The 13560-nt window shown below is 29.1% G+C and overlaps 1 protein-coding gene across 1 annotated transcript; it reads right to left on the bottom strand.

Moving 5' to 3' along the window:
* Window positions 1-3780: 3780 nt before the first annotated feature.
* LOC136086008 (uncharacterized) lies at window positions 3781-5559 on the bottom strand. The gene is made up of 3 exons (XM_065808174.1): window positions 5353-5559; window positions 4784-5271; window positions 3781-4677 (listed from the first exon to the last, which is right to left on the bottom strand). Exons 2-3 carry the CDS (start codon window positions 5069-5071, stop codon window positions 3781-3783), a joined length of 1185 nt encoding a protein of 394 aa, XP_065664246.1. The 5' UTR covers window positions 5072-5271; window positions 5353-5559.
* Window positions 5560-13560: the final 8001 nt, after the last annotated feature.

Below are 13560 nucleotides of genomic sequence, written 5' to 3' on the forward strand. Positions count from 1 at the left end.
CCAAATGTACATCCTAGTGATGCAACAGAATTAAAGTTAACATTTACACCATCAAATGTAATGCTACGTACATTAATTTTTTTATCAGAGGAAACTGTTAATACTTTTTTAATAAGACATGAAAGGTTTTCAGCTGTTATTTTACTACACAGTATATAGCCAATAGGTGTTTTCCAATAACCTCATAATCCTACCAGCATAAATACCAATGCTTCTGTAGCTGGTGTATCTGGTTCAATTGCAACAATATCTTTTCCATAATCTGTAAATCCAATGAATCGACCTGTCTTTTTATCGTTTAGAATTGATGTTTTGATTGCCATTGCATCTATAATTAATGCACAATCTTTATAATTAATGTCAGTCTCTGCTTTTATACTAATATAACTTAAAACATCTTCAAAAAAACCAGGTTCACAATCTACAGAGGAAGTCCAGTTGGCTAGAGAGCTTGAAGCAGGTAAATGGAGTATAATGCAGTGTTACTGCAAATTTTTTAATTTCATCAGTATACCTATGCCCTTTAGGTGAGTAAAAATGCAGTGTTACTGCAAATTTTTTAATTTCATCAGTATACCTATGCCCTTTTGGAAGTGAGGTATTGTTTTTAAACTGATTTTTTATAATATCAAAAATCAATCCACTAAAGTTTTCACAAAGAATATTAGCAGCATCTTCAGAAAAAAAAATTTTTTTTGCTTAGATTCTTTAGCATAACCTTTAATGAATTTATTTTTTTTTCTTTTCGTCGCAACTTTTGTTTAAGAATTTCAATTTTTGCCTTTAATTTTGCTTTAGTTGGACTTACATTTGTCGATAATGTACTTTTAGAAATAATAGTATCATCATTAATAATTTTGTTACTACTTTCGACAATATTAAAGCTACTATCTATATCCACCTGGCAATCAATACTCTCTGTTGTTTTTAAAATAACACTATTAATATAAATTTCGTTACTATTAGCAGCAAGATTATTGTTATCACTTATATCCGAATGGAAATCGATGTGATGGTGACTGCCTATTTCTGAAACTTTTTTAATGAGTCTCTTTTTACTTTTTTGTGGCGATATAGAACTAAACTTTCTTTTGACTTTTGGTTTTGAATCAATAATAACAGTTAATTTAATAGTTGTATAAAACAACTATTAAACAAAACATTAAAATCCAAATTCTGTTATATTTAACAGTATTTATTTTTAAAGTTTCACACTATAATGATAATCATTGCGTACATAAATTGACTGATATAGGCAGTGGCGGATGCAAAGGAGAGGGAGAAGGAAGGTAACAACCCCCTCCCCTCTCGCCCGAAGAAATGTCAAACTTCAAAAGTTTATTAAAAAATTTGTAATAGAAATAACAAAATAAAAAAAATTATTCTGCAGCTAATTATTTACTTTTTTTTTTTTTACAAAACTAAAACTATTTTATAGCATTTTAAACATTTCGTCAGGTTAGAATTATTTTGTTCTATCTCCAAATTTGAAAAAAATGAGTTTATACCTTTTTCTCTTTTTTTGTTATATTTTCTTTCTAGCTGTAATACTTTTAAAATTGAAAAAAAAAACTAAATAGTGTCAAATTAGGTGTAACCGATTGTTCTATGTGCAAAATAGCGATAGTTATTAATATTATTTTGTTCTATTTCCAACAACTAATAAAATTGTTTATAAATCGCATAAAATAATACGTTCGTGTTTATTTCCTCTTTATAATTTTAAAATGGCGGACAATATAAATGTGTGTCTTGGAGTAATAAACCTAGATACAGGTATTTTCTTATATATTCTAGTGCTAATCGGCTTTTTTTAGTTATTAATAAAAATTCAGCACATTATTTTAGTAGAAAATGTGTTATTATCTTATTAGAACCTCACGAATTCTGTTGTATATGTGACATATACACTAGTGTATGTATGTCACATATATAACAGAATCCGTGAGGTTCTAATAATATATATATATATATATATATATATATATATATATATATATATATATATATATATATATATATATATATATATATATATATCTGTGTGTGTGTGTTTCACAGCTCTGTGTTTCACCATCAGTAGGTTAATCAAGAAGAATCAGGAAGATTCTTCCTGATGAACCTATTAATGGTGAAACACAGAGTTGAAGAATATTAGATAAGTGTTTTTACTAATTTATTATTGCTCTGTTCTTTAAGAATATATATATATATATATATATATATATATATATATATATATATATATATATATATATATATATATATATATATATATATATATATATATATATATATATATATATATATATATATATTAAGGGTAGTCATTTTGTGGGAATTTTTGAAAACGAAGTACATACCCAGCTAAAGTTGGAGCAAATATGCTAAAACTTAGTCAAAAATTTTTTTAGGTCAATCGGGTGACTTTTAAGTCCCCCTCAAGACTAAAGTTGTTAAGAAATTGTTCTTCAAAAAAGGAAAAATAGGGTGTGTTTAGGGTGTTTGAGGGGGATTTAAATGAAAAAATTATTTCCATTTTTTTTTGTTTGTTTGTTATTTGTTATCTATATTTTCATTTTAAAAGGGTATGTCATCATTTTTTTTTACATATTCTCGGTTAAAACGATATTTAAGAAATCAAAAAATGAAAAGTTTAAGTTACGCAAGTCGTTATGAAATCAGCAAATTATGTTATCAACCAAAAAAACAAACTATTTTGAACTAAACAAGTAATTTACCATTTAATAAAAATCTTTACAAATACTATCAAGACAAAAATTATGCATTAATTGAAATAAGTATTTTAAAATGAACAACAATTTCTTAAGTCTACAATTTTCTCTTCTTTAGTTTAGAGAGTGACATCAGGCTTTCTGGTAGTTTTTTTTTTGTAATATTACTTTTTCCCACACCAAAAACTTTGAAAGTTGACCTTACTTTGTCGACGGTTAAAAGTCTGTTCTGCTTGTCATCTTCATTTTCGTATCTTTGCACAAACTGCTGCATCATTCCGATTGCTCGTTCAGAATGATCATTGACAACAATTAACATTTTGGCAAAGTTTTCAAAATTCTTAAACGAAGACTGGGTGTGCCAATATTGGGGTGGAAGTGACAACCAGTCTCTCACTCTCTGATTATCCAACCCTATCATTGAAAAAATTAAATATGAAAACTCATTAACCAAAAGAGAGAGAGTTGGTACCTTCATATTATTTATGATATTAATCTCGCCTATTCGTTCTTTGCTTCTATGTTTAAAAAAATCTGGATCCGGCATTTGAAAGGAAAGCAAAGCATCTGCAATGGCTGTTTTTTTATCCATAGAAATATTTTTATCCAAAAGAGCCAAGGGAATAATTGTTGAATCAAGATACCATGTATGCTTATAAAGAGATGCTAACACAGCGTCTACTGCCTCCGGATTGGAGCAAACTTTCTTATACTCATTCATCTGAAAGATTGCATCAAGATCAGACGCAGGAGATTGAATCGCTTTATGTGCTTGAAGGTACCACCTTGTGTAAAAACATACTATGAACTCGCAGATGAGTTTTAAATCTTCGCGTAGATTATCATTTTCTTGCACAAATGTCAGTTGCTTGCACAAAAGCTGAAGTTTAAGATAGTATAAACTCTTGCCTAAAAACCTAGCATGATGAACAGCTCCAGTTTTCTTTAACTTGAAATGTGCAGAAGGGGATAAATACTGCATGGTTAGTTCAGCCAACTCTCTTTGGTCATTCCTCATATTGTGTTTTTTAGTAATATAGGTCTCTCAGTAATCTAAAGTTTTCCTTGCAGCTTCATTCAAAACTGTTCCTTCAACGGTTTTCCAATCAAAAGAGGTCAGGTTATTTTTGTCGTATTTGAATTTAGGGTTCTCAAACATACGTTTGAACTTTACGAATAAGGGATTTTCAGGCCCTACGCTACTCTCTTTTATCACTGCTTCACAGAAATGAACCATTCTAAGCTCAATGATATGATGCCTACATGCTAGTAGAAGAAGGTATTTGTCTACCTCTTTTGCAATCCTAATAAGTGATCCTTTCTTAGAACCAGTATTACTTGAAATTGTATCAAAGCATACTCCGCATACTTTTGAAATGAGGTCATACTCTTCTAGTATTTTCATGATTCCTATATACATATCTTCACCTGAAGAAGACGGCAAGGCAGGTACTCCAAGAAGATGCGACACCCCCACAATATTAACGAGCACAGCTAATCTTTCATTCTTCAGTCTTTTTCCCTGATGAATTATACAGGGATAACGGCTTTTTTCCACGGCCTTCTTTATATCTAATTTAGCAATTTCTGCAGTATCCTTAGCAGTTTTTTTCATCTTCCTTAATGCAGTTGAAGAACTGGCTTTGCATTTTGCGATATCAACTCCACAATCTTGAAGAATTGCTCCAGTTACTTTTTGTAAGACATTCGGGGAGATATCATTTGCTGTAGCTATGATAGATACATTTCCATCAAAAATATTCATAGGGACTTTGGCAGTAATGTTACAATCATCTGCTCTTCTATGATGCCAAACTTCGGGTTCGAATTCTGAATCAGAATCAGCGCTAGTGTCAGTGAAACTCAAGTCTAATTCTAAGGTAGCGTCAATCTTAGGAGATTCGTCTTCTAGCCTTGTCCTCTTCCTCACACCTTCAGAAACCTAAAATTTACTTTAACATGGTATATGTGTATTAACAAATAATGTATGTTAAATTAGCAAATTTTAATAAAAAGGTCAAATTAACCCACTATAAACAACATAAAACCTTTTTGCTAAATTTTCTATCTTCTGATCCCAAACTAAAATGTCTCGGTCCTTCCTGGTCTTCCAAAAAAGTTAAATCATTGTGCTTATCTTTATCTGAGCGTTTTTTATCCTTCCTAATTTGGTTCTTTAAATCTGTAGAACCAATCCAAAACAGCTTTTTCAAAAATGAAATAAACTCCCCTTGATTAACCTTGTCTCTAGCTGATCCTCTGTATTTATTTCTACTCAAATCTGAATACTTCTTGTCCATCTTCATTAGGTTTTTGATAATATTTTTATCTGACATTACTTGAAATCCCGCTTTAAGCCATGGTCTTTTAATTAAGCCTAAAATGCATTCACAATCATCTACTTCACATCTCTTGTAACCCTAAATCTTGTTAGGAGGGCATGATAAAATTGTTGACTTCTTAACATTATGAGGAAGTAGTGATCTTCTGTAGGGAATGTGTTGAAGAATATCCATTCCAGTAGGGAGTTGAAGACCTTAAGGAAAAAAAAATCAATAATCTAATTTTTAACAAAAAGTTTAAAATTCAAAACAATTTTTTTAAATTAGATATGTACATGTAATAGCTGGTTTAGCCTCATTTATGATAAAAAGTTTGCTTTTGCTTGATCTGAGAAACCTTCTCTTCCCAATATCTTTTACAATTTTTTTTTCCATTTTTGTATTCAATCTAAATAGATTTAATGGTTTGTAATTAGTTAAAAACTTCAATACAATTTTACTTTATATTGTAATTCGATTAATAACAATCAAGTAAATACGAAAGTTATTTACAAAATAAAATAATGTAACACAATTTCACGTACAATTTGTTTATAAAAACGCTTAGTGACTTAAAACATACAGTGCAGGATCTTCAGCACATTTTCTTCTGCATTATTTTATTAGAATTTTTTTATTGTTGCCGATTTTCATAACCGTGCGTAACATAAAATTTTCATTTTTTCCTTTCGTATATATCGTTTTAACCAAGAATATGTAAAAAACATGATGACATACCCTTTTAAAATGAAAATATAGATAACAAGTAACAAAAAAAAAAAAAAAATGGAGATAATTTTTTCATTTAAGTCCCCCTCAAACAACCTGAACACACCCTATTTAACCTTTTTTGAAGTACAATTTCTAAGCAACTTTAGTCTTGAGGAGGACTTAAAAGTCACCCGATTGACCTAAAAAAATTTTTGACTAAGTTTTAGCATATTTGCTCCAATTTTAGCTGGGTATGTACTTCGTTTTCGAAAATTCCCTCAAAATGACTACCCCTAATATATATATATATATATATATATATATATATATATATATATATATATATATATATATATATATATATATATATATATATATATATATATATATATATATATATATATATATATATAAATATATATATATATATATATATATATATATATATATATATATATATATATATATATATAAATATATATATATTGAGCGCTCTATTTGTTGTATATGCAAAATAAATAAAGAATCAAATTTAAATGAATTGCTTCATATGTGGAAAAAATTATCTTATTTTCACCTATTTGCATTGCATAACTTTTTTATGTTAAATTTTTATTTTTAGTTTACCCACAACAAGCTAATATCAGTAATGCAGTAGATCTACTGCATTACAGTGTAAAACTTCAACTTGATTTATCTCAGTTTAAACAAATGCAGAGTTATAACAAAATAATTCAACAATAAAATTACTATCGTTCTATTTTAAAATTTTTAAAATTTGCGAAAAATATATATATAGAGATTTGGTTTTGATGGAAAAATTTTTTTCTTTTAAATATAATTTCAATTTGTAGTATATTTTATATACGCGATGCTGTTTTTGATAGTTAAAATTTCAATAAAAAAGTATTTATTTTTCAACAATTGAAATTGTAACATTTTAATTTATATTACACTTATATACACTTTAAGTTGTATTTAAATGAGGATACGAAGAATTTTTTTTTTATAAACAGTAACTTAATGAATTTCTAATGAATTAGTCTCTTATTTAGAAAACAAAAGTGTGTTTATTACTATTTTGAATAAATAAATGACAAAAGATTTTTACTATTTTAAATGAAATTATTTTTATTAGCTACAATGACCAACAGGATAAAGAGGACAAACTCTTTAGATGACTATTTTTTCAAAAGAAATAAAATTCTTCCAATACATGACCATGCTGGTCCTATCGTTTTGCCTTTACCTTCGGTGTCATCATCCGAACGATTTAATTGTGCATTTATTGGCGGGGCTGAAAATATTCAAATTACAATGAAACATAGTCCTTTTTCTCCAGAACCTGAACTTGGTATGGAAGCTGCTAATTTTACAAGTAAAACTAACGCAGAAATTAATAAAGAAGACTCAATACCCGCGACAAAAGATGATAGATGTTTGCCTGTAGACATTGGGGCATTTTTAACACGTCCGGTAACTGAACAAGATAAATACCAAATATTGAAATGCAATTGGTTTCCTGGTCCAAATTAAAAATATCCATATTCTGTGCATTTAAAGAAGGGTAAGAATGTTAATTGCTTTTTGTCCGAGAAGCATATACATAAATTTTCTTGAATAATGATTTAAGAATGCCTTTATGGAATCTTTTGTAAGTATTGCTTTCTTTTTGCAAAAGTTGGGGGAATACGCGGTCAAGTGCAATTACTCAAGCTAGCTACTTTACCTCTTAAAAGTTATTCAAAGCTTTTGGGTAAGAATGGAGACTTACAATTACATGATTGCAATGCGTATCACAAAGTTGCTATGTTGGCAACATCAGATTTCATCAGAACATATGAATGTCTTTCTACAGATGTACGTAATTTAGTTAGCGAAGGAAGACTTAAAGAGGCTAAAGAAAACCGAGAACCATTAAAACCTATGATTGATTCTATAAAGTTTCTTGGTCGACAGAACATTGCTCTGCGGGGTCATCGCGATGAAGGCAGATTTTTGAAATACATCAAAACTCTTTAGTAATTAATGAAACCTGTATTAACTTGAGAATTACTAGCAAACACAGTTGCAAACACATTGACAAAATTTGACTTCAATTTAAAGGATTGTGTTGGTATAGGTACTGATGGATGCAGCCTTATGTTAGGTGAAAAGAATGGAGTAGTCCCGAAATTACAGATGATCCTGCCAAACGCTATAAAAAGTATATGCTACAATCATGCTTTAAACTTATCAATTTCCAAATGTTCGTCTGTGCGAGCTGTAAGAAATACAATTGGCACAATGAAAGAAGTAATATCATTTTTTAAAGCTTTGCTGAATCAAAGTAACGTTCTTAAATATATATATAAGGGAATGCTTACAAGCTTATGCGAAACGAGATAGATTAAACAGCATGATTCTGTGTTAAGTTTTAAACCTTGTTTGATAAATATAGTAGAAATACTGGTGGCCTATGACTGGACCTAATTTTGAAATTTCTAAAATCATCGAATATGACAATTTTGGTTTTCAACCTACAACTTTTTATTTTTTATTTTTACTACTAATTAAAACATGAACTACTTATTTATAAGCCTACTACATTTTCAACCTACTGAAATTTCAACCTACTGAAATTTCAACCTACTGAAATTTCAACCTACTGGGTTTTCAACCTAATGAATTTTTAACCTACTGTATTTTCGACCTACTTTTCTTTCGATCGACTTTATAACTACGTCTTTTCCGGTATGTATTTTATTTTAATTAGAACTCAATCTAATCAGCCGTTGAGCGCTGGCTTATAACTGAGAGGTCTAAGGTTCGACGCCTTGTTTTGGTATATAAGGCAGCATGAAAGTTCTCCTTAAATGCACTTCTTTGCAGCTCTACGACAAAACTTTTAGGCCTTGTTGGAACACTGTTATACCAGAAGAAAAGAAAATAAATCATTGTCTAACATTTGATGTAAATGACGGTACTTTATTTTATTCAAAGTGACTTAACGGTCTTATTATAGAGTATAACGAAGGAGCATTTAACAAGGTTTTTATTACTCCTCCCGTACTAATGTTGCTCATCTTACTTTTTTTAATATATAACTTTCGAGTTCTAAATACAAGGTGGGGGGTGGGAATAGAAGGAGGGATTTGAATTTTAGTTCAGATCTAAAAAACGGGGGTGGCGTGGTGGGTGGTGGGAGGTTTAATAAAAAGCTGGGGGGAATTCTTTTCTTCTAAACTATATTTGTCTCGGTCAGATCGTGAAAATTTTCAATCGGACGCCATGTTATAAATCTTTAGTTAGATTTTTTATAAAACACGCATCAAACCATTTAATTCTTGCGTGGCTTAAGGTCAAATACATATTTTCTAGCAGCTGTTTTATCAAAATTTCAATAGGATTTAAATGGTGATGTAAGTTTTAAACTAAGGTGAGTAAATTAAGAACTCCAGAGTACCTTTACATATTACAAATTAAAACATTTAGTTAATAAAAATAATTTTAAACATCTTTTTCTTCTATCAATTGATTTCTAAATAACAACAAAAAAATAAACAAGAGAAAGTAACGTAACAAACAAAAGTAAAAGCTTGCGGTTTATTTGTTCTCGTATAAACTCGCTTGCAAGTCATTTTTTTGTTTTTTGCTAAAAAAATGGAGTATCAAAAAGTTAAAGGCGATCGTAGAAGTTCCTTTTTATATATATCTGGGGAATTCGCCTACATAAAAGATAGAACAAGTTCAACGGGTGTTGTTTATTTTAAGTGCAAGCACTATAGAGACTGCAATGGGACAGCCAAAATTGATCCATCAAATGAACTTATGGAACCAATTGCTTCTCACACTTGTGGATCATCTGTTATGTTCTATGACTATCTTGGTTGTCTGCAAAACATGCGCGAGCAAGCCGCTAGTTCCCAAAAGCCTTTAAAAACCATCTACAATGAAGTTCTTGAAAATGCTCCGCGTAAATGAATCTTATAAGAACAGATAAAATGTTCATTAAATGTTTAATGAAAACATTTAACAACTCAAATATTTGTTGTTGTGATAAATAAAAATGCATGTCGGCTAATATTGCCTAATTTTTTCCAGTGACGAAGAATGTTTAGTTGGTTTATACTATTTTTTTAGAATCTACGAAATGCTCGTCAAAGTCAGTTTGAACGTAACCCATTGACTCCTAATGAAGCTATAGTGATGCTATTAGAACCAAACCCATTTCAAGATTTTTACTGAGGGGAAATTCGTTTTGAAGATCAGATTGGCATTGTTTTTGCTTCGCCTATTTTACTCAATCTTTTAAAAGGTAAATATGTTAAAAAATAAATAAATTTATATTTATTTTAAATTTTAAATAAAAAGAGCTTTTCCCATGGAAAGTATCAATCTAAGAACTTCCAATGAATATTCATGGAAAGTATAATTATAACTATTTAAATAAACATCTTTATCAATTAAATATTCAAAAGTTATTTGAACTTTTTATTTTTAACTGTTAATTTTGCCGTTTAATTGCGTCTACAACGTACTCATAATAAAGATCTTAATGCCTGGAGTGACATCATTTTGTCCTATTATCAAGCCTTTATTATATAATTTTTTATATAATATAACAATGTTTTATTATATAAAACAATTACATATTTTCTAAAATTCTAAAATTATAAAAAATCATAGAAATTGTAAATTGGTATATAGTTGATTGCTAAACTTGTAAAGAAAAAAATTATTAGTTATTATTCGTTAAATGCTTATAAATCTACAAAAAATAAAATTGATAAAGATATATTTTTAAATAAGTAAAAATGTACTTAGAATTTATGTGAAATTTGTTGAGTGGTTTTCTGTGTAAAACTTCTAAATATCTCCCTCTTCTGCGCGTGTAAATTTCCTTGCTACGTGTAAATTAAAATAATAAACTGTTATCTACCAAACAGTATATGTTTTAAAGTATTATGTGTATTGCTATCATCTTGTTTTATCAGTTTATTTTTCACTTTAAATAACTTTTGTTTAATTTTTTTTATCTAGAAGCTACCATTATGTTTGCAGATGCTACTTTTAAAGTTGTTCTAACAAACTTTTCTGGAGAATATTCATGACAATGTTATAAGAAAATGGGGAAAAAAATATATAGCTTTGTGTATGCTTCTTTCCTACTTAGTTCAAGGGGAGTTGACAAAACTGAAACTTATAACCGCTCAATTTCCCCGTGCAGATGTTAAAGAAAAAATGAAAAGGTTCGAATTATACTTTGATCAATTTTGGATGGCTTCTAAAACTCCTAACTATTTTTCTGTTTATGGACTAAAACATCGTACCAATAATGTTTCTGAGTCAATTTATTCAAAAATGCGTCGAAACATGACTTCACATACTGGTTTTTGGAGATTTCTTGATGAATTAGTTCATCAGATTATTTTGTCTACTGAGGTTGACGTCAGACAAATTGAAAATGGAGAAAACCCAAGACCAGCACCAAGAAGAGATAGACAAAAAACTGCTGAAAAACTGAATCTTTATGAATGTCGTCTTAATTCAGGCGATTGGACCCCTACCAAATTTTTAGATTCTTGTGCACATCTTTTTTCAGACTTAAAAATGCCGTTAGATGAAGAAGTTCAAGAACAGGTTGAAATAGAACTTATTGGCCTCAACACTTTACAGACAATTTCCAATATTGATCCTATAGATCCAAGTGAGGAAAGTAAATGTAAAATTTGTTATGTAAATCGCCTTGAAGTTCTTATTTTTGCCTTGTAGGCATTTTAGTCTTTGTCACCGGTGTAAAGAAATATTGTCGCTTAACAACGATAAAAAAATGTTCAATCTGTCGTGCAGACATTGCCGAATTTGTTTCTGTCTTTTACTAGCCTCTTACTAGGCTTAGATATAATCTTTTTATTCTTCAATCCTAGTAACAAATATGACAATAAAAAAATTTATGTGTTTTATTTAATTTTTAAAGATTTAAAAACTTCAGAGGTGTAATACCACTAAAGTTTTTAACTGAACTTTCCAGTAAGGTAGGTTTTAGAGGAGTTTCGCGGGGTTGGTTACACATCCCAAAATTGGTCAACTCCCGCCTACATTTTCAATCCTATCCCTACTTTTCGGATAATCTCCTTCATTTATTGCAGTTTTTTGAAATTTACTTTTTTTGTTTGGTTCTTTTTTTAAACATTAAGGGGTCGTTTTCACATATCTCCGTTAAGCTTAACGGAGTATTTGTCAGAAATTTCATTGCATCTTTTTAAAGTGAAAGATGGTTAAAAACTTCACTCAAATACATTAAAATAAAACAAAAACTATAATTAAACATTTATTTAAAAACAAATTATATTTAAAATTATTTTTTTATTAATAAAAATAAGACGAAACTTCTGACTAACTCTCCGTTAAGTTTAATGAATAGATAAGATTACGTTAGTTACTCTGAAGTGCCATATACACGAGGGAAGAGAGGGGGTGGTTTATCCAACGGGGTTTGAGACTTTTTGATAATATTGTTAAAAGGGGGCTTTAAATTGAAAGGGGTATCTTTTAAATAATAAAAAGATGGTTCCTACTAAACATTGAATGCTCCAGTGAATAGCCTATTATTAACTACAATTTTTAATTCACAATTAAAACAAAGAATATTAAATAAATTCTTTCCGTTTCAAAAAAGACTTGGGTTGAGTAAATTAGTCTTCAAATTGGCGAATTGAACAATATACTTCTGCTGATGATAAAGGGGTTTGTTACTACCTCAAACAATATTTTCATAGTTTAGAGCAATTAATAGAAAAAAATGTTCGTGACGCCAACTGTGTTCATTTTAGATTAAAATGATTAAAACTCAGATTTATAAATATTTTTATAAGAGGCATGAACTTCCGATTAAACACTCATCCGCGGTTCTATGTGATAAGGTGCACCTAAATAAATTAAAAAAAAAAAGTCACCTTCCCTCCGCGGTGTAGCCCTTGCACAGTAATGATGAAACATTATCCACTTGTGTCACTTTAAATATAAAAAAACAATCATTAATAAAGTTAAGTAAATTTTCAAAAGGTTCATTTAATCTTCCTCAGCTCAAATAACTAATTAAAGCTTCATAAATAAAAACAACATACTTACCGAGACTTCGTTTAATGAATTTTCAAGTACCAACGTAACTGGTTATAATATGTACTAAAAAGATTGAAGCAATGAAAGAAGAGAGATGGCGTAGCGTTATATATAGACAATTAAATAAATTTGTATTTATTTGAAGATGTTTGTTTTACTTACCGTAAGATTGAACAAGTTTAGATAATAATAACTGCAGATAGATAATAATATATGCAGATCCAAATATTTAGTTGGATGTATATACAGGCCATATTATATGGTAGATATTATAGATTAGGCCAATGTATTTTAAAATGCTTAGGCTTATATTGACAAATTCAGCATGAAAAAACTTTAATGTCCCAAATATTAAATGGTCTAATGGCTAATTTTATCAAGTTGAAGTAGCATTGAATTCCTATTTCGAGAAACTAGTTTTGAGCAATTTTTGATTTAACAGTGGGTACCCAACATTTCAATTAAACATAAATAACTCATACAGTTTTATTAAATCTTATTTTAACATTGTATTTCGATAATATTACTGAGCTTAAATCATAATTCATCTTAGGCATAGTAGTCAAAGGCCAATTGTTACTTAGTTTTAAATTTATCATTTTTGAAAATGTAAGTCTGCAGCGACCAATTTATAAAATGGATTATAAAAGAGGTAACATTGCTAATATGTTATTTAATTAGTTTGAATT

The sequence above is a fragment of the Hydra vulgaris genome, chromosome 10 (assembly GCF_038396675.1).
Source record: "Hydra vulgaris chromosome 10, alternate assembly HydraT2T_AEP".
Lineage (NCBI taxonomy): Eukaryota > Metazoa > Cnidaria > Hydrozoa > Anthoathecata > Hydridae > Hydra > Hydra vulgaris.

What these genes read in the sequence shown, in the direction of transcription:
- LOC136086008 (XM_065808174.1), bottom strand. Translation starts at nt 5,071, where the DNA reads ATGTCAGATAAAAATATTATCAAAAACCTAATGAAGATGGACAAGAAG. An exon ending in ATAGAAAATTTAGCAAAAAG is followed by an intron (nt 4,678 to 4,783) that starts GTTTTATGTTGT and finishes AGTAAATTTTAG; the next exon opens with GTTTCTGAAGGTGTGAGGAA.